Source organism: Liolophura sinensis, chromosome 3 (genome assembly GCF_032854445.1).
Source record: "Liolophura sinensis isolate JHLJ2023 chromosome 3, CUHK_Ljap_v2, whole genome shotgun sequence".
Taxonomy (NCBI): Eukaryota; Metazoa; Mollusca; class Polyplacophora; order Chitonida; family Chitonidae; genus Liolophura; species Liolophura sinensis.
This window is the reverse complement of record NC_088297.1, coordinates 26,188,430-26,211,496: the sequence shown is the minus strand read 5'-3', so window position 1 is coordinate 26,211,496 and position 23,067 is coordinate 26,188,430. Positions and strand designations below refer to the sequence as shown.

Below are 23,067 nucleotides of genomic sequence, written 5' to 3'. Positions count from 1 at the left end.
ACCTCACTCAATTACAGTATAACAACCACAACCAGCGTATGGCCTTTCACCTCACTCAGTTCCAATATAACAACCACAATCAGCGTGTGGCCTTTCACCTCACTCAATTACAGTATAACAACCACAATCAGCATATGGCCTTTCACCTCACTCAATTACAGTATAACAACCACAATCGGCGTATGGTCTTTCACCTCACTCAGTTCCAATATAACAACCACAATCAGCATATGGCCTTTCACCTCACTCAATTACAGTATAACAACCACAACCAGCATATGGTCTTTCACCTCACTCAGTTCCAATATAACAACCACAATCAGCTTATGGCCTTTCACATCACTCAATTACAGTATAACAACCACAACCAGCATATGGCCTTTCACCTCACTCAATTACAGTATAACAACCACAACCAGCGTATGGCCTTTCACCTCACTCAGTTCCAATATAACAACCACAACCAGCGTATGGCCTTTCACCTCACTCAATTACAGTATAACAACCACAACCAGCGTATGACCTTTCACCTCACTCAGTTCCAATATAACAACCACAATCAGCATATGGCCTTTCACCTCACTCAATTACAGTATAACAACCACAACCAGCATATGGTCTTTCACCTCACTCAGTTCCAATATAACAACCACAACCAGCGTATGGCCTTTCACATCACTCAATTACAGTATAACAACCACAACCAGCATATGGCCTTTCACCTCACTCAGTTCCAATATACCAACGACAACCAGCATATGGCCTTTCACCTCACTCAATTACAGTATAACAACCACAACCAGCGTATGGCCTTTAACCTCATTCAGTTCCAATATAACGACGACAACCAGCATATGGCTTTTCACCTCACTCAATTACAGTATAACAACCACAATCAGCATATGGCCTTTCACCTCACTCAGTTCCAATATAACAACGACAACCAGCGTATGGCCTTTCACCTCATTCAGTTCCAATATAACAACCACAACCAGCATATGGCCTTTCACATCACTCAATTACAGTATAAAAACCACTAGCAGCGTATGGCCTTTCACCTCACTCAGTTCCAATATAACAACCACAACCAGCATATGGCCTTTCACATCACTCAATTACAGTATAAAAACCACGAGTAGCGTATGGCCTTTCACCTCACTCAGTTCCAATATAACAACGACAACCAGCGTATGGCCTTTCAACTCACTTAGTTCCAATATAACAACCACAACCAGCATATGGCCTTTCACCTCACTCTATTACAGTATAACAACCACGACCAGCATATGGCCTTTCACCTCACTCAGTTCCAATATAACAACTACAACCAGCATATGGCCTTTCACCTCACTCAGTTCCAATATAACAACTACAACCAGCATATGGCCTTTCACCTCACTCACTTCCAATATAACAACCACGACCAGCATATGGCCTTTCACCTCACTCAGTTCCAATATAACAACTACAACCAGCATATGGCCTTTCACCTCACTCACTTCCAATATAACAACCACAACCAGCATATGGCCTTTCACCTCACTTTATTCCAATATAACAACCACAACCAGCATATGGCCTTTCACCTCGCTCAGTTACAGTATAACAACTACAACCAGCATATGGCCTTTCACCTCGCTCAGTTACAGTATAACAACCACGACCAGCATATGGCCTTTCTTCATTTTGCTGATCATCAAGTGAGGAGTTACCAAGATTACTCATTCATCATAACCTGGGTCTCTTAATGCGTTTACCATGAATAATTAATGTCCTGGTTGCCATGGTTACTTAATATGCTGGTTTACACCAACTGATACATAATGAGCTTATTAACACAGTAAAATAATGTGGTAATGATGGTTACTTTTTATCATGGTTATTATAGCTACTTAATATAATGGTTACCATGGTTACTTAACATGCTGGTTACCAAGGTTACTTACCCACAAACTGAGCTGCTTGTCCAGAGGTCAGACTGAACTGAGACTCTATAAACTTTGGGGTGAATGTTGAGAAACCACTGAGTAAGATTCCTATTAAAAGAGAAAATATGAACAATTGTGAATCTGTATCAAATTAAATTGGACATGTTCATGATATATGTACATATATAAAATTTCTACCCAACAGTTCTGCACTGCTAATGTGTTCCAAGGGTCTCATGGTTATTCGAAACAAGTTCTTCCATACAACAGAGTACAGTGGGCCAGGAAATTTTTGTGTCTGAAAACAGGCCAAGCTTAAAAAAGACCTTGTTTGTATTCTAATACTCATTTTGAAAAACTATGGATGGTAGTGCACTCTCAAAGTACTGCGTCCAAATTTTGGTGAAAACCAAGATGCCTGCCTCATCACTGTGACCCTAGTGGTGGCACATGTGCTGTAAGAAGTATGGTGTGTGTTGTGTTAGAATGGGGAACATTGCCTGTCTCAAACAAGCTGGTGTTAGTAGTGTATACATTTGTTATCTTCTGAAATATGTCACTGTTTTGGTATAGTTGCATTCTTAAGATGAAGTGGTGGTTGACAAGCACTGTTACAGTAGCGTAACAGCAGAGAATGTCAATAGGAACATTGATTGACAAGCACTGTTACAGTAGCGCAACAGCAGAGAATGTCAATAGGAACACTGATTGACAAGCACTGTTACAGTAGCATAACAGCAGAGAATGTCAACAGGAACATTGGTTGACAAGCACTGTAACAGTAGCGTAACAGCAGAGAATGTCAACAGGAACATTGGTTGACACGCACTGTTACAGTAGCGTAACAGCAGAGAATGTCAATAGGAACACTGGTTGACAAGCACTGTTACAGTAGCGTAACAGCAGAGAATGTCAATAGGAACATTGGTTGACAAGCCCTGTTACAGTAGCGTAACAGCAGAGAATGTCAATAGGAACATTGGTTGACAAGCCCTGTTACAGTAGCGTAACAGCAGAGAATGTCAATAGGAACATTGGTTGACAAGCACTGTAACAGTAGCGTAACAGCAGAGAATGTCAATAGGAACACTGGTTGACAAGCACTGTTACAGTAGTGTAACAGCAGAGAACGTCAATAGGAACATTTGTCTGGGACCCTCTTCATTGGATAGGTAGGGCTACATGAAATAAATGATGCACATCTGATTGTTTGGTGACCTTGCATGTGATTAGTTTGAAACCAAGCAGTGAGCCATTAGCCCCCAAATGATTTGAGAACTGAATGTGAAATGAAACACATTTGCTGATACTTGATTTCCATTTCAAAACTCTGATTTACCCTCACAGGCTGCAGCAAGATTTAGAAACATGAAGGTGGGATTTGTGACCAGGACGCGGACACAGTTGAGGATATCCTTGATGCCAAGCTTATAACCAGGCTTCTCCAGAGTGCTGTCTTCCTCGGTACCTCTGTGATACGTCTCTGATCGTCGCTCTGTGCGGTAGTCTTCTGAACCTACAGAACATACCCAGTCCACAGTTATGTTACAGAATTCACACATAGGGTTACAGATTCCACACATAGGGTTACAGAATCCACACATAGTGTTACAGAATCCACCACATAGGGTCACAGATTCCACACACACAGGGTTACAGATTCCACACACATAGGGTTACAGATTCCACACATAGGGTTACAGAATCCACCACATAGGGTTACAGAATCCACAAATAGTGTTACAGAATCCACACATAGGGTTACAGAATCCACAAATAGTGTTACAGATTCCACACATAGGGTTACAGAATCCACACACATAGGGTTACAGAGTCCACACACACAGGGTTACAGAATCCACACATAGTGTTACAGAATCCACACATAGGGTTATAAAATCCACACATAGGGTTACAGAATCCACACATAGGGTTACAGATTCCACACATAGGGTTACAGAATCCACCACATAGGGTTACAGAATCCACACATAGTGTTACAGAATCCACACATAGGGTTACAGATTCCACCACATAGGGTTACAGATTCCACACACATAGGGTTACAGAGTCCACACACACAGGGTTACAGAATCCACACAGTGTTACAGAATCCACACATAGGGTTATAAAATCCACACATAGGGTTACAGAATCCACACATAGGGTTACAGATTCCACACATAGGGTTATAGAATCCACACATTGGGTTACAGAATCCACACACATAGGGTTACAGAATCCACACATAGGGTTACAGATTCCACACACATAGCGTTACAGAATCCACCACATAGGGTTACAGAATCCACCACATAGGGTTACAGATTCCACACACATAGGATTACAGATTCCACATATAGGGTTACAGAATCCACCACATAGAGTTACAGATTCCACACACACAGGGTTACAGATTCCACACATAGGGTTACAGATTCCACACACATAGGGTTACAGATTCCACACATAGGGTTACAGAATCCACACATAGGGTTACAGATTCCACATATAGGGTTACAGAATCCACCACATAGAGTTACAGATTCCACACATAGGGTTACAGATTCCACATATAGGGTTACAGAATCCCAAATTAGGTTAGGGAATTTATATTTGGATACAGAATCCACAATCGGGTAACAAATGTGAAAGTTACAGATTTTCAAGAGACTGAACAATTATCAAGTTCCAAATGTGCAATTCTCACAAAATGATGCGATTCTTACGAAATAAGTTAAATACTTTAAGTTCTACTTATGCAAAATTGATTGCTTTAATTTCAACAGATTGAAGAACTCACCTGGCAGTTGCCGTGGAAACGCAGACAGTGGCAGGCTGACCATCAAGGCTAGTGTGCCACTGATGAGGAAGCCGATCCACCAAGCCCCCACATACTTAGGGTCTTCAGGTGTGGGTCTGTAAGACAAGGTGTATAAATGCCTCACTCAACATCAACATGTAATCATTGAAAACCATTGACAGTTCCCCAGATAATGTAACTTATCATTCATTGGTTGTTTAGGAGCTGTTTAACCCATCTAATGCTAAAGTTTCACAGGTCAAAAAAGTGCATTTTCAGAGAGACCTACCACAGGCTATCTGAACATCCAGGTTAGGCAACATGAGTAGCACAGTCATCAAAGAAAATATCTGATCAAATACAGAACAAAAACTGTCTTCCTTTCTGGATCATTCTGATAATTGCCATCTGAATAACATACATGTAAAGGTTTAATGGCTGCACGGAGATTATGCAAACTGATCACCTAATAAAACGGATAGCGCTACTGTCACTTCATGGGTTATCTCCCTTAGTCCACTTATATGGTGGGCATTTGCTATCAGATGTGTACAACTTTGGTCAGATACTGTGCAGGAAGGATAAAAATGGAATGTAACGCAGAGTCTTTAACAGACAGAGCACCATAAGCTAAGACAGAATATTACCTAATTACCAGACAATCACATTCACTATAAAGGGGTTTCCTAGCACAACAACCTAAAGATAGCTTTTCAATATCTACCAAAAGCATTGCCAGAAAGATCAAGTTAAGAGTTACAGAACATATTTGGGGACATAGCCCCAATGGAGGACAAATTTGCGTTCTGTTCGCTCCAGAGGACTGAGATTTGCGGGTAACTTACTTGGGGCCCTCCTTGTACCAATCACCGACATCCGTGAAGGTGTTTAGGAACTGACCCCCAGCCAAGTAGCCGATTGCTGGACCCACGATAGAGAAGGCGTAGTATATACCTGTGACAGAGATACCATCAAATTGTGAATGGGTAAACAAGCATTCAAATGATGGGTAACAAGTGTTCAAATAATGGGTAAACAAATATTGCGTAAACAAGAGTTCAAACAATGGATGAACAAGTGTTCAAATAATGGGTAAACAACTGTTCAAACAATGGGTAAACAAGTGTTCAAAAAATGGGTAAAAAAAGTGTTCAAAACAATGGGTAAATAAGTGTTCAACCAATGGGGAAACAAGAGTTCAAACAATGGATGAACAAGTGTTCAAACAATGGGTAAACAAATGTTCAAACAATTGGTAAACAAGTGTTCAAACAACAGGGTAAACAAATGTTCAAATAACATGGTAAACAAGTGTTCAAATATCTGACAATATCTGATTTCAAATGTACAGGCTCTGTATATACCCCAGAGAGATGGGGTAAAAACCAGGAATTGCAGCATTCCTACATATTCAAGGTTTCTATTTTCCAGGCCCAAAATTAACATTGTTCAATCATGCTGGATAGAGTGCATGAGGACACCTGGAAACTGGTCCCAAATTTTATTTATTTGACTGGTGTTTTACGTGATACTCTAATATATTTCACACGTACGACAGCGACCAGCATTATGGTGGGAGAAAATTGGGCAGAGCCTGGGGGAATCCACAACCATCTGCAGGTTGCTGACAGACCTTCCCACATGCCACCAGAAAGCCCACACATTATTAACCTTTTCTTTTAACTATGATATCACATCTTCTCACCTATATAAACTGGTGAAACTCGTGTGGGTAGATTTTCATCAAGGTAGGTAACTCCGAGTGTGTAGAGAGGTGAGGCCCCAGCTCCATGAAGAAGCTGGGCCAGGAAGAAGACATACTTGTACTGTGAGAGACTGTAAGGTAACGTGTCTGGGTCGCAGAAGTCAGAGACGTTATTACGACTGTAACAGATGCTCTCCCTTGTGGCCGTCACCTCGTAGATCCCCGACGTGAAATGTGGGAGAGCAAAGATGAAACTTCCCAGTCCCAGGATGAGAATCCCGATCCCTAAGTAGCGGGGTTTGTGCCCCAGTCCCCCGAAGTAGCTGACAGGGATGAGACAGAGGACGGAGGCGATGTCATAACAACTTGCGATTGTTCCTGTCTCTGTGCTGCTCAGGTCAAACCGACGCTCTATGTTTGAGATAACCACGTTGATGAAACCATTGACAACCATGCCCTGAAACATACAACAGAGAGAAAGAGATTTGAATGAGTTCTTGTAGGTTTCAAATTTTAATACTTACTTGCTGGGTGTGAATGTAAATATATAACTGAAACATAAAAAAGAAGACATCTTCACCGCTTTCATTACAGGTAGAAAACAAGACTTTAATCATAATGGTACAGGTATATGTAGTTTGTGTGAGATAGGGTTATCTACAGGTACATGCAGGTTGTGTGAGACAGCCTTATCTTCAGGTACATGCAGGTTGTGTAAGACAGCCTTAACTTTAGGTACATGCATGCTGTGTGAGACAGCCTTATCTTCAGGTACATGCAGGCTGTGGGAGACAGCCGTATCTACAGGTACATGCAGGCTGTGTGAGACAGCCTTATCTTCAGGTACATGCAGGCTGTGTGAGACAGCCTTATCTTCAGGTACATGCAGGCTGTGTGAGACAGCCTTATCTTCAGGTACATGCAGGTTGTGGGAGACAGTCTTATCTTCAGGTACATGCAGGCTGTGGGAGACAGCCATATCTACAGGTACATGCAGGTTGTGGGAGACAGCCTTATCTTCAGGCACACGCAGGTTGTGTGAGACAGCCTTATCTACAGGCACATGCAGGTTGTGTGAGACAGCCTTATCTACAAGCACATGCAGGTTGTGTGAGACAGCCGTATCTACAGGTACATGCAGGTTGTGTGAGACAGCCGTATCTACAGAAATCTCCCAGGTACATGCTGGATCATATCTTGGACACACCACTGAGCTGATGTACATTTCCCTAAAAGTCTTTGGAGTGACCTGGCTTAAACTAACCCTGGATAGGAGGAAATGGGGCAATTGCAGTTTGCAACAGACTTGTTCTGTTCTTTTCATCAAGTCATTGAATATTCTCAGAATAGGTATAATGTTTTAATGATAAAGCTGTTGTTCTTATTTAAACCCGCAAAAGCAGAACGCATCTCAGTCATATTGACACACATACGTATGTTACAAATATCTCACTCGGTAGATACCGAGTTTTCAAGGTGGTATGTTAAAGCCACTTTTATCAATGTCATATGTATTTAGATCTTCAAATCAAGTGATACTCTCAACAGATGGTCTTTAAAATTTTTACATCCCATATATAAAGAGCTTCTGCATATTTAATTGGTCTCTAAAGCCATACTCATAAGCTTTCGGCTATACACAAGAGATTCATTCCATGGACAACTGGATTGCCTGCGGTAAACCAATGACCTTTGGCGAGTAGCTGAAGAGCTTTCAGAATCATGACTCAAATATTTTTATCCACAGAATAAATTCCAGGTTTTTCACATTAATAGTGGATGATAAGTGATCTAGAACGAGCTGAACAGCCGAGCCGAGCTGAACAGCCGAGCCGAGCTGAACAGCCGAGCTGAGCTGAACAGCTAAGCCCAGCTGAACACCTTAACTGCCACCCTTGACTACCAATTGTAACACTGGAAGCAGGGGAATGCCTGTCAAACAAGACACTTTAACAAAATGTTTCACTGTGTCAGTATATTTGGTTGGTGTATGACATCATTATCAACAGTTACACATGTACACACACGCTACTCAAAACCAAATCAGGTGTAACACTGGAGGGAACCATAAAGTAAAACTCAAGGAAGACAATTGAATCCGGGGAAAGTAATTGCACCCTAAGTCAAACAACTGCACCTTGGGTACAAGAACAGCACCTCGAGTTAAACAACTGCACATCAGGTACAAGAACAGCACCTCAAGTCAAACAACTGCATGTAGGGAAAACAACTGCACCTTGGGTACAAGAACAGCACCTCAAGTCAAACATGCATGTGGGGAAAACAACTGCACCTCAGGTACAGGAAGAGCACCTCAAGTTAAACAACTGCATGTATGGAAAACAACTGCATCTCAGGTACAAGAACAGCACCTTGAGTCAAACAACTGCATGTAGGGAAAACAACTGCACCTTGGGTACAAGAACAGCACCTCAAGTCAAACACGCATGTGGGGAAATCAACTCCACCTCGGGTACAGGAAGAGCACCCCGGGTACAGGAAGAGCATCTCGAGTTAAACAACTGCATGTATGGAAAACCACTGCACCTTGGGTACAAGAACAGCACCTTGAGTCAAACAACTGAACCTTTGGAAAAAACAGTACCTGAGCAAAACAATTCCACAATGGGGAAAACAGCTGCACTTTTGTACCCTCACCTGCTATCTGACAAACCTCATAACTACATCTATGAGGCCAAACCTAAAATATCGTTTGTTTGATGTTACAAGCCCTTTATAATAACAAATGAGACTAGGTAGGGGTTTTTTTTCACGGAAGGGAAGAACAATCGTAGAATCCTGTTCAAATGATTGATCACAATTAAACGTCCTGTACACTGATCAGAACACAGCACTAAATTCTATCACCCAACATTCAGCAATTCTCAAAACAAATATTCTTAGATCACTGCAGTAAAATTAAGAGGTAAAGATTTGTTTAACATTTTTATGAGTAGACTACTACAGCATAATTTAAATCAACAATTTTTGCCAGCATTTCAGGTCCTGTACAGAGGGAGCAAGAATGTGAAAAATCCTGTTCAGCTGATACTTTGGAACGGAGTAAAGCAGAAGCTCAGGACCTAGTAAAATAAAATCTATAATGAGAAATGTTTCCATTTTCATAAGTTTCCCAATTTTAATTAACTTTTGTAAGATTTAGGGGATGTTTCCATCACTCAAATATTCATCACACACATTCACATATTCATTCTGTCTTCAATACATCATTCAATGAACATCTTTGTCTAAAAGTTTGAAGGGCGTAAGCACCCAAGTGAGCCTCAGCTCAGATCACCAGCATTGATTTACAGTCCAAACCATTTATGCATGAGGAAAAGGAGAGCCAAAACCATGTTGTGTTGCATGAAGAATAAAGGATGGAACATATCGGCTTTGTTTTGGTTTTAGTTTGTTTCGTCCAGCTATCCATAGTAACATATGTATTTGGGAACAGACCCTTCTGCTAATTTTCTCTGCGGAACGAAAATACAAGAAAATATGTGCGTGTCATAGACAAGTAAAGTGAATTACATTCATCGACTGCTTCGCGGTCTTCTGGACAATTTTTATCTCATTCCGCGGTGTATACGAGTGGTAATTGAGCCCTACTCACAAAGGTGCAGCTATTGTTTTCACATGGGGCACATGCGCACATGTGGCTGACGTTTAGGTGGTACAGAAAAAAGCATCAAAGTCACAGCATCAATTTCTTGTCAGTTTAAAAGCATCTGGCACTTCAGACTTCTACTTGACTCGACAATTAGCTTTCAAAACCACATCGTTGTCCACCTTTGCATGCTGCATAAATTGGAAAACTTAAATAACGTTGTGATATATTTTTGCGATCATACATGATGTCAGATCCTCAATAGACGTCAATGAGATTGACATACAAATTTAGGTCAATCTGGTAGCCGACATCACACGGTGAGTAGCTGAAAGCAGACGTAATTTTCAAATTCAATTGAGAATTTCTGAGGAAATATCGAACAAAGGTTAGTGTCAATGGTTCCAAAGGTGCATAAATGTCTTTGCTTGCGGACAGACCACGTATTAAGTGGACTTGGATATTAAGTATTGCGTATGCAGCCAGATATCTGCCGATGCGGTAGCTGAATACAGATACGTCCTAATCAAGTGCACACGTCGTTGGGGCTAAGGATGGCAGCGGTCTCCGCATATCAGAAAATATAAGCCATCATTAGACCAGATTTTCAGAAATTCTATATCTCAAAAGAGCACTCGTCACCTCTACAAACAGAGTGACATTTCAAACGATTGACGAAAAAAAGAAAATTACATGAAATAAAATAAAATAATTTGGCATCTGTTAAAACATGATAAAGGACTTCGGTCGGACATAAAACATTTAAAATTTTAATTTAGGCCTAAGTACAGTCAACAGGGTCAGGGTCTTTCGCCATGGGCTAACTTTTCAGATAGATAGCCACAAGTTTTCAGACAGATAGCTACAAGTTTTCAGATAGAGTGTCAGAAATTTTCAGACAGATAGGCACAAGTTTTCTGAGGGATAGCCACAAGTAACAAGTTTTTAGATAGACAGCCACAATTTTTCCGATAGATAGCCACAAGTTTTCAGACGGATAGCCACAAGTTTACACCATACAGATGCCACAAGTTTTTTAATAGACAGCCACAATTTTTCAGATAGATAGCCACAAGTTTTGAGATAACTTCAAGTTTTCAGACAGATGGGCACGAGTTTTCAGACAGATAGCCACAAGTTTTCAGATAGACAGCTACAAATCTTCAGACAGACAGCCACGATTTTTCAAATAGATAGCCACAATTTTTCAGACAGATAGCCACAAATTTTCACCATATAGATGCCACAAGTTTTCGGATAGACAGCCTTAAGTTCTTGGATAGACAGCTTCAAGTTTTCAGACAGATAGACACAGGCATACACCATACAGATGTTACAGGTTTTCAGATGGATAGCCACAAGTTTACACCTTATAGATGATACAGGTTTTCAGATGGATAGTCACAATTTTACACCATATAGATAGCCACAAGCTTACATCATACAGATAGCCACAGGTTTACACCATATAGATAGCCACAAGTTTACACCTTATAGATGGCCACAAGTTTACACCATATAAATAGCCACAAGTTTACACCATATAGATGGCCACAAGTTTTCGATAGAAAGCCACAAGTTTTCTGATAGACAGCCACAAGTTTACACCATATAGATGGCCCCATTCTGCACGGATAAAACATATAATTCGTGTCTTTCTTTAATCCTGGGCCATTGTATTTGTATAAACTGTTATGGCTGCAATGCTTTATACTTCAAAGTTGTTCAAAGAGAATAAAGACATCCTCATCTGTTTGGAATTATAAGGATAGAGATCTATTGTCAAAACTAAGACTCGTCAAACTCGGGTAAAACAGCCTCAGCATATAAACACAGACATAAATCTCTATGGTCTGACAAAAATGATTTTTCAACATGTCATTGGATGAGGGGAAAAACAACAAATTATGTAACATGCATCCAATAAAAAACGGTTGTCACGCCAGCATCTGAAGGATACAGCATCAAGTCGGGGCACACAATGTAGACAATTTCTACACATTCTGATATTGATCGCAGCAGACTAAAAACAACAACGTAACTAAATCCCCGCAACAGTTGTAAGCCACATTTGTCAACTTCAAACCAAATGGGATAAAACCAACAAGATAATAACACTGGGAAAAATACATTTTTTCAGAGGTCAAAAACTATTTCACCCTGTATGTTATGAGTTATGGAAAAGACAAATAAAATGTGAATTAGGCCAACCAAGCATGAAAGACAAAGAAAACATGAATTAGGCCAACCAAGCATGTAAGACATTGAAAATGTGATTTAGGCCAACCAAGCATGAAAGACAAAGAAAATGTGAATTAGGCCAACCAAGCATATAAGACAAAAAAAACGTGAATTAGGCCAACCAAGCATGTAAGACAAAGAAAATGTGAATTAGGTCAACCAAGCATGTAAGACAAAGAAAATGTGAATTAGGCCAACCAAGCATGTAAGACAAAGAAAATGTGAATTAGGCCAACCAAGCATGTAAGACAAAGAAAATGTGAATTAGGCCAACAAAGCATGAGAGACAGAGAAACTGTGAATTAGGCCCACCAAGCATGAAAGAAATTGAATCAATTTATCCATTTCAGAGCAAACAGAAAAAGTCTTTGCCTCTTTGCAAGACGCAAATAAACCTTTAAAAAGAAAAAATACAACTTAACATTGATTGCAAAGATTGGGACATATCTGAATTTCTTACAAACACATGTGGAGGCCTCAGTGGCTTACGTGGATGCAGTGATGTTCATTGCATAACTTTGGATGTTACTGATCCACAAACCAGTTCCAGAGCCTAGATTCAAGTGATCCCTCCTTGTTATTTCTGAAAATCTACCCAGGAACCACAGGGAAGCGACCTTTTCTGATTCTGTCAGAGAAGTTCAACTAGTGAGCGAGGTAATGTTACATTACTCCTCATTGTTCTGTTTCCTGTTATTTCTGACACCCACCCAAATGTACAAACCCTCTCATTTGTCAAACAACAGGCCATGGAGAATTTGTAGCTGTTCCCACAGATAGGAGAGCTCCATCAGGGTATGTAACTCTAGACAACACCACAACTGTCAAAGTGTCTTCATGCAAACAGATGCCAAGAACTTCAGAAAGTGAAAGGAGAATAGCTTCCAATGTCAGCTTTATTACCTAAGGCATTGATTTCTGCTGCTGTGTTCTGGATGCTCTGGCAGCCTTGTACCGCATGTCTCTCTTACATTTTGACATTACAGCATCAATATGCCCAATAAACCAGACCTTAAGGGTCGTCACCCCTGCAACAAGGCACATTTATTTGTTATCAAAATTCTTGACTCGCTTTATGAATTGCAATAAATCATGGTTGATTTTTTGTCTCACAACTTAAATGTGAGGCCTTTTTTTTTAATTAAAACAGGTTTATTATTTCAAAAAGTCTGTTTTTAAATGTATGCTAAAATCAACCACAAAGAAAACATCAATGCAATATGCAAAAATACTATTAAAAACCAGGATTTAAAAACAAAATTTCACATTACTTATAAACCGCTGGTGCATCTATCGTGAAAATGTTGCACAAAAGTTCCAATAGCAGAATTGAAGACATTTGATTGTCTTTTTTAAATTTCTTGTGCATGTTTAAAGTTTAGCTTAGATGGCGATTAGCTCAGCTATAGATGGTTATGGGCATATGTCGAAAGGTCTGCCAGCAACCTGTGGATGGTCATGGTCATACATCGTAAGGTCTGTCTGCAATCTGCGGATGGTCAAGGCAGTATGTCGAAAGGTCTGGCAGCAACCTGTGGATGGACATGGTCATACGTCGTAAGGTCTGTCAGCAACCTGTGGATGGTCAAGGCTGTACATCGAAAGGTCTGCAGCAACCTGTGGATGGTCATGGTCATACATCGTAAGGTCTGCCAGCAACCTGTGGATGGTCAAGGCTGTGCGTCGAAAGGATCTGCCTGCAACCTGTGGATGGTCATGGTCATACATTGTAAGGTCTGTCAGCAACTTGTGGATGGTCATGGTCATACATCGTAAGGTCTGCCAGCAACCTGTGGATGGTCATGGTCATACACTGTAAGGTCTGCCAGCAATTTGTGGATGGTCATGGTCATACACCGTAAGGTCTGTCAGCAACTTGTGGATGGTCATGGCTGTACGTTGTAAAGGTCTGCCAGCAACCTTTGGATGGTCATGGCTGTATTTTGTAAGGTCTGTCAGCAACCTGTGGATGGTCATGGCTGTATTTTGTAAGGTCTGTCAGCAACCTGTGGATGGTCATGGCTGTACTTTGTAAGGTCTGCCAGCAACTTGTGGATGGTCATGGCTGTACTTTGTAAGGTCTGCCAGCAACTTGTGGATGGTCATGGCTGTACTTTGTAAGGTCTGACATCAACCTGTGGATGGTCATGGCTGTATTTTGTAAGGTCTGTCAGCAACCTGTAGATGGTCAAGGCTGTACGTCGTAAGGTCTGCCAGCAACCCGTGGACGGTCATGGCCGCACGTCGTAAGGTCTGTCAGAAACTTGTGGATGGTCATGGCTATACGTCGTAAGGTCTGCCAGCAACTTGTGGATGGTCATGGCTGTACGTTGTAAAGGTCTGCCAGCAACCTTTGGATGGTCATGGCTGTATTTTGTAAGGTCTGCCAGCAACCTTTGGATGGTCATGGCTGTATTTTGTAAGGTCTGTCAGCAACCTGTGGATGGTCATGGTTGTATTTTGTAAGGTCTGTCAGCAACCTGTGGATGGTCATGGCTGTACTTTGTAAGGTCTGCCAGCAACTTGTGGATGGTCATGGCTGTACTTTGTAAGGTCTGCCAGCAACTTGTGGATGGTCATGGCTGTACTTTGTAAGGTCTGTCAGCAACCTGTGGATGGTCATGGCTGTATTTTGTAAGGTCTGCCAGCAACCTGTAGATGGTCAAGGCTGTACGTCGTAAGGTCTGCCAGCAACCCGTGGACGGTCATGGCCGCACGTCGTAAGGTCTGTCAGCAACTTGTGGATGGTCATGGCTATACGTCGTAAGGTCTGCCAGCAACTTGTGGATGGTCATGGCTGTACTTTGTAAGGCCTGCCAGCAACTTGTGGATGGTCATGGCTGTACTTTGTAAGGTCAGCCAGCAACCTGTGGATGGTCATGGCTGTACTTTGTAAGGTCAGCCAGCAACCTGTGGATGGTCATGGCTGTACTTTGTAAGGTCAGCCAGCAACCTGTGGATGGTCATGGCTGTATTTTGTAAGGTCTGTCAGCAACCTGTGGATGGTCATGGCTGTACTTTGTAAGGTCTGCCAGCAACTTGTGGATGGTCATGGCTGTACTTTGTAAGGTCTGCCAGCAACTTGTGGATGGTCATGGCTATACTTTGTACGGTCTGCCAGCAACCTGTAGATGGTCAAGGCTGTACGTCGTAAGGTCTGCCAGCAACCCGTGGACGGTCATGGCCGCACGTCGTAAGGTCAGCCAGCAACCTGTGGATGGTCATGGCTGTACGTCATAAGGTCTGGCAGCAACTTGTGGATGGTCATGGCTATACGTCGTAAGATCTGCCAGCAACTTGTGGATGGTCATGGGTGTACTTTGTAAGGTCTGCCAGCAACCTGTGGATGGTCATGGTCATACATCGTAAGGTCTGTCTGTCTGTCTGCAACCTGTGGATGGTCATGGATTTCACCCCGGGCTCTGCCTGGTTTCCTCCCACCATAATGATGGCTTCTCTTGTGTAAATGGGATATTGAGGCGTAAACACCAGTCTAATAAATAAATAATGTCCCTTGGCTGTACTTCTCCGCGTTTCATTCCATCTGACAGTCAGGCATCATGAACAGGCAAACAGGAACACAACCCTGACACCAGCACAGGACTGTATGCTGTCTACCCTGCATAAATACTAAAACTGGTTACAATTAAACCAAAGAAGTGCCTAGCAACCTTAATAAAATTGTGAACCAATCATAAATGTTGTCCGAAGTAAAAACAACAGCAGCCAACAAACACCTGACAGATCAGAATTTGATTATGAAAAAATGGATTTGGTAGAATGGCTATCAAAGAGCTCATCTGAAGGAATCTATGCTTTGAAACAGACATTCATATACCAGCCATCAACCAATAAGAACATTCCTGGTCAATAATCGCAAGGCCAGTTCCCCAAATGATGTATAACCCATACCACCAAAGAACTAAGAAAGTATGAAAATAAGACGGAATAATATGGAATAAAGAGAGCAGTCAGCAGTTTTCAATGATGTTGGAAAGACGCAAGATATGTTCTAGGTGAGTGAAACACCAGCAGGGCATCAACCCTCGAACACCCCTTGTGTCACATTTTGTAACCTACAGTAATTACATGTACCATACCAGCAGGGCATCAACCCTCGAACACCCCTTGTGTCACATTTTGTAACCTACAGTAATTACATGTACCATACCAGCAGAGCATCAACCCTCGAACACCCCTTGTGTCACGTTTTGTAACCTACAGTAATTACATGTACCACACCAGCAGGGCATCAACCCTGGAACACCCCTTGTGTCACATTTTGTAACCTACAGTAATTACATGTACCATACCAGCAGAGCATCAACCCTGGAACACCTCTTGTGTCACATTGTGTAACCTACAGTAATTACATGTACCATACCAGCAGGGCATCAACCCTGGAACACCTCTTGTGTCATGTTTTGTAACCTACAGTAATTACATGTACCACACCTGCAGAGCATCAACCCTGGAACACCTCTTGTGTCACATTTTGTAACCTACAGTAATTACATGTACCATACCAGCAGAGCATCAACCCTGGAACACCTCGTGTCACATTTTGTAACCTACAGTAATTACATGTACCTTACCAGCAGAGCATCAACCCTGGAACACCCCTTGTGTCATGTTTTGTAACCTACAGTAATTACATGTACCATACCAGCAGGGCATCAACCCTGGAACACCTCTTGTGTCACATTTTGTAACCTACAGTAATTACATGTACCATACCAGCAGAGCATCAACCCTGGAACACCTCTTGTGTCACATTTTGTAACCTACAGTAATTACATGTACCATACCAGCAGAGCATCAACCCTGGAACACCTCTTGTGTCACATTTTGTAACCTACAGTAATTACCTGTACCATACCAGCAGAGCATCAACCCTGGAACACCTCTTGTGTCACATTTTGTAACCTACAGTAATTACCTGTACCATACCAGCAGGGCATCAACCCTGGAACACCTCTTGTGTCACATTTTGTAACCTACAGTAATTACCTGTACCATACCAGCAGGGCATCAACCCTGGAACACCTCTTGTGTCACATTTTGTAACCTACAGTAATTACATGCAACATACCAGCAGAGCATCAACCCTTGAACACCTCTTGTGTCACGTTTTGTAACCTACAGTAATTACATGTACCATACCAGCAGAGCATCAACCCTGGAACACCTCTTGTGTCACGTTTTGCAACCTACAGTAATTACATGTACCATACCAGCAGGGCATCAACCCTGGAACACCTCTTGTGTCATGTTTTGTAACCTACAGTAATTACATGCAACATACCAGCAGGGCATCAACCCTCGAACACCCCTTGTGTCACATTTTGTAACCTACAGTAATTACATGTACCATACCAGCAGGGCATCAACCCTTGAACACCTCTTGTGTCACATTTTGTAACCTACAGTAATTACATGTACCACACCAGCAGAGCATCAACCCTGGAACACCTCTTGTGTCACGTTTTGCAACCTACAGTAATTACATGTACTATACCAGCAGGGCATCAACCCTGGAACACCTCTTGTGTCATGTTTTGTAACCTACAGTAATTACATGTACCATACCAGCAGGGCATCAACCCTGGAACACCCCTTGTGTCACATTTTGTAACCTACAGTAATTACATGTACCATACCAGCAGGGCATCAACCCTTGAACACCTCTTGTGTCACATTTTGTAACCTACAGTAATTACATGTACCATACCAGCAGGGCATCAACCCTTGAACACCTCTTGTGTCACATTTTGGAACCTACAGTAATTACATGTACCATACCAGCAGGGCATCAACCCTGGAACACCCCTTGTGTCACTGTGCTTTACATGTACATGTATGCAAATATTAATTAATGCGTGCAGCATTTTTTACGACACCAACCTTTACATTGCTTTAACTGTTAATGGATCCTGACATAAAAGTGATAAAAAGTCTTGCTGTTTAAAATTGCAGTTATGGTAAACTTTTCCCCTATTAGTAATTAGTTTGGTGATGTTTGCTAACTGTAAATGTTATAAAGTCTTTTAAGTCTAGGCCTTCTCAGACTGGATGTCTGCTGTTCGCCATAACCCAGGCATGAAAACTTCCATAAATGCCAGTCAGTCTCTCCAAAAGAATTCCCCAAGGATCGTAAAAATATGATACTGCCAACAGATACAAGTTTTATATCAGTTCCCTGCCACAACATGTAAGTTCAAAGCCTTTTTCTTACACCATGTTAACAGGATGGCTTGAATGGTGAAAAGCCAAAAAAGAAGAATGGCACATCAAAACTGACTTTCAAACAAACAACAATAAAAAACAACTTGTGTCATATGCTATAGAAAAGAACCAACAAATGAAGAAACCTAAACAAAATAAAATTATAAAATTATAATTATCTTACATATATTTAATTGATTTTAGGTAAAGATTTTAAACAAAGACAAAATAGTTTCAACACACATAGATGTTGAATTGGCACCTTTCAAATAACAGAAATAAATGAGAGGTATTTATGGCAATACCATTTAATTTCTTGTAAAATGCTTTGTGCTGATGAAGTGCAAAATAGCAAAAAAATTACCCAACCATTTTCAACGATTTTCTACTGGGATGTCCCTTGGGAGAAATCTTAACTAAAGTGTAGCCATTTTTTCTTTAATTTGGAAGAGCCACTGGATTGATTTCCGTCTCTCTGTTCAGTACCCTGACGTTCTCTCATCGCTCACAGCCTTTCTTCCAACCTTTCTGCCACTGTCTTAGACAAGGTTATTCAGAGCCTCTCCTTAAAAAGCACACACTAGGTTTAGCATTTCAACCTTTATTAAATTGCTCTCATCAAGAATTCTGTCCCAGCACAAACCACTAAGTAGGGTGGGAATACTGTTAGGGGGTTTTTATGTCTGCAAAACTGTACACAATCCAGATGGCACAGTTAAAATCTCTCCATGTCCCAACACAAGTGCAGACTGTTTTGTTTACACAACCTACCAAATACCAATATTGTCGACCTTTCCTGACCTTGACAACAGCATTTGTGTTTATTCACCTCGACAGTTGTTGAAAACATTACATATACAACCAGAAGCATTGACCTATATTTTTAACAAATTGCCAAAGAAAACAGCAGAGACAGTAAAATACAGCAGAGACAGTAAAATAAGATGATCACAAAATTATCATGGTTTCCACAGCCTTATGCAAATTATCAGACAAAATTTTTTGAAATCATAATGTCCCACAAATGCATAAACTTGCACATAATCCACACATTCTCACCTCCAAAAAAATTTTAGATCAAAATCATACTAACCAGACAAAAAACTCAATGGTTTTCACCAAAATGCATATTCAGTTTCAAGAAATATTTTGACTGGAATTTAATGTGACAGTTTATTGGTGCAGGAATTTGCAATCAAAACAGTGGGACAAGTGCCCTCACTTGTCAATGCCAATAGTGACTAATGGGAGCTTTTTAGGTATAAAAAGAGCCAGCTCAGAAGAGCATTTTATTTTCCTGGTACAAGGTGGTCACTCTATCCACTGGGTTATATATTATACTTGTAGACTTATATACCATATCATCTCAAACTTAACTCAGTAGTCTACAATACATATGTCCAACTTTCAAACAATCTTTCAAAGTCAGCATTAATCAGTAAAACGTCTCATTTTGCCCGGAATTGCAACCACCTGCGCAGGTGTGGATTTCACCTGAGCTATCAGCAAGACGAGGTTGTTCATTTCCACAAGATGACACCTGGCTGGCATGGTGCCAAAGATGTACAGCTGTGTGGAGGGAAATGAACATTTCCTCCCATTCACAAAGACTGTCTGTCCATCAGCCAGTACATGTACTACTGCCTTAGTAACTCCCATTAACTTTTCTTCATAATATGACATTTTGTTGCCCACAGCTTAATTTTTTATACCAAAAATGGCAAACATGAATACATCAAAAAGCAGAAAGTCACTTGGCTGCATGTGGTCACTCTAATTACTATTAATTACTACTAACGTGACTGGGTGGGGTTGTCATGGCTGATGTCTCCATCATGATACTTCAATGGCCGCAGCAGGTTGGCAGCATAGACTCGCCCTTTCATAAGAAGAGAGCGTATATGTACACACACCTAATGACTCCTCGTCATCGTGTGACTGAAAAATTGTTAAGTACGGCATTAAACCCCAGGGATTCATACGTCATTCAATGAAATGAAAAAACTTGTGAAGCTGATATGATTCGTCTAAATATTCACCTGGGAAAGCACTTCTACCAAGAAAACAAAAAGAAAACAAGCTTTTTCTGTGTCCAACATTAAATATAGTGTTTGGAATGAAATGAAAAAAAAAAAACAAAAAAACTCACTGATACATGAAGTGTTCAATTATACAGCCTACCAAAAATTGGAACATTTGACAGCGTTTTATTCTGTAAAGCAAACTCAGTAAAGGTGGTTTTGAAAGCGGTACTCAATGGTCTTTCATTTTTTCTTTCCACTTTGAGGGAAACCATGATTTGCTAATTTCTGGAAACATCTTTGAAGAAAGCTACCCGTGAGGACATCATCAGGACAAAGAACTTGATTCATGTCTGTAGTATACAACACAAGCCGTTTTCTGTTGCCCAGTTTTACTGACTACAAGTTTTTCACACCTCTCCATTACCAGGTTTAACTCTGAACCCTATCCAGGAGCTGTACCCAATGACCAGCTTGCCTGTGTCACTTCTAACTCGACATCAATATGCCACAAGGGAGATAACAAAACTAGAGACCTTCAATTAAGAACGAAGATGATTAAAAGCCTGCAGTAGCAAAGCTGTAATGCACAAAAACATCCACTCCCAGTGGTATATCCCAGAATGCCCCTCTCTCTCTCTCTTTCTCTCTCTCTCTCTCTCTCTCTCTCTCTCTCTCTCTCTCTCTGTCTCCCTCTGTCTCTGTCTCTGTCTCTCTCTATAAAGTGGCTGTCATTTCAAGCACTTCAAACATTTCACCTCCAAGCACAAAAGAGCAGGCAGACCTTTAGCCTAACAAGTTCCAGCTTTACACCAGCTATCCACCATCAGGGGTTTTTAGAGATGATTTTGACAGTAAAGAAACACTGGAGTCTGTAAGTCTCTCCTTTATTGTAGCACATTTTTGGCCTGTCTGCGTTATTTATTTGTTCAGACAAAAGTTACCTAGCCTGAGAGGAAAAACGAGGCAGGAGTCATCCCGGCAAGACCAACTATGCGAGGAGCAAAACAGCTTATCTGGCAGGCATTTGTTTGGTATTTGGAGTTTGAGGAAATTGAGAAGGTCGGCATTACAGCAGCAGATACAGCCAAATTGGCCTGATCAAAACAAATAGCAAAAATAACTAACAATGTAGCAGTAAAATAAGCTGGCTGGGATGTAACATTTCCAGTATACAGGCGACAAACATCAGTTTACAGCAACCCACTGGGAGGTCGTTCCGGGGGTTGTTTTGCCTCAGTAGTTTTACAATCAGTGGGGATTCTGTTTTTTTTGGCTGAATGTGTTAGCATCCAGTTGAGCCTTCCACCATTTAGACCATTTCAACTCCTTAAAAAATTAATTACAAAATAACTTTCCATCACACTTCATTTACAACATTTGTTTAATTATTTCAACCTTAGGAAAAAAAAAATGCATTTTGTATTTAGCTGAATAGTTTTTTGTCCCCAACTTAAATGATACTTTACACTTATTATGACTTGTAGCAATCACCAGTAGAAACGTACTGTGTAAATAAATGTTTACATCTTGTAGAATCCCAGGTTTATTTGTTCAACTAAGGAATATAGAATCCGGTTCAGATTTGCTTAAATACAAATACAATTACAAGCATAATTTTATTTAAACATTTTTTGGAAAAGAACCACACTGATCTTAGTCGGCATTTAAGGGGGTGATGGGTTCGCCTGTTTATAAAACAAACCAACACACAGCAAATCCATGTAACTTTTCCATACATAAATTAGCTGTCCAAAAACTTTCTCAAAAATACTTCATTTTTTTTTTTACTCAATGTCTCGGACAAATCTGTGCTGTAATTCAAACCCATCATAACCATACGGCAACAAAGACAGTGCTGAATCTCACAAAAGAAAAACTGGTTTTAGGAGCAAATGAAGGGAATTACATATTACTTTTGCTCCACTAGGATATGATTGTGTTCTACTGTCCAAACCTCAAAACATCTGTTACATCAACAGAATATAGTAGAATGAATACCCTAGTTAACACGGACGGAATTTCCAGTCAAATACAGCCAGTCCTGAACAAACAAAGACATCCCATAAATAATGGGGGCAAAGAAATGGCTGCGATTCTACAAATCCCATTAGTCTAGACTAAATAATATAATACAGGCTGGGGGGCGAAATGATCAATACCTAATCGGACAACTGTCATTTCCACAAACAATGCTGAACAACTAAAGGTTAGTGCTAACAGAGCCAGCACATTTGCCCTCCATCTTTTCTCCATTTTCATAATCGACAGCTAACATATGAAGAATTTATAGCAGCATTTCCCGTCTCTTTACGCAGCCTTACACTCAAACTCAATGTCCATCCTGGGGTCTGAGAATTCTGGAATTGACCTGTTAGACTGGACATGCTGGACAACTGCCAGATGAGGGACTATAACACTCAGACCAAACTAACTTGGTCTAACAAACAGCAAACTCTGAGAAACTCCTCACAGACCTCAATAAAAATAAAGCCATCTTTTTTCTTTGTCGTCAGATGTTGTAAGTGCCCAAA

General features: G+C 40.9%; 1 protein-coding gene across 4 annotated transcripts in view; it reads right to left on the bottom strand.

The window, feature by feature from the left end:
* The window catches only part of LOC135463629 (solute carrier organic anion transporter family member 4A1-like), a 123,325-nt gene that overhangs the window by 8,863 nt on the left and 91,395 nt on the right, over window positions 1-23,067 (bottom strand). For all 4 annotated transcript variants that reach the window (XM_064740972.1, XM_064740971.1, XM_064740974.1 and 1 more), the window contains 5 exons: window positions 6,437-6,893; window positions 5,577-5,685; window positions 4,732-4,847; window positions 3,268-3,444; window positions 1,947-2,036 (listed from right to left, as the gene is read on the bottom strand). In XM_064740972.1, the coding sequence (XP_064597042.1) occupies window positions 1,947-2,036; window positions 3,268-3,444; window positions 4,732-4,847; window positions 5,577-5,685; window positions 6,437-6,893 (949 nt within the window). The remainder of the gene's footprint in view (window positions 1-1,946; window positions 2,037-3,267; window positions 3,445-4,731; window positions 4,848-5,576; window positions 5,686-6,436; window positions 6,894-23,067) is intronic.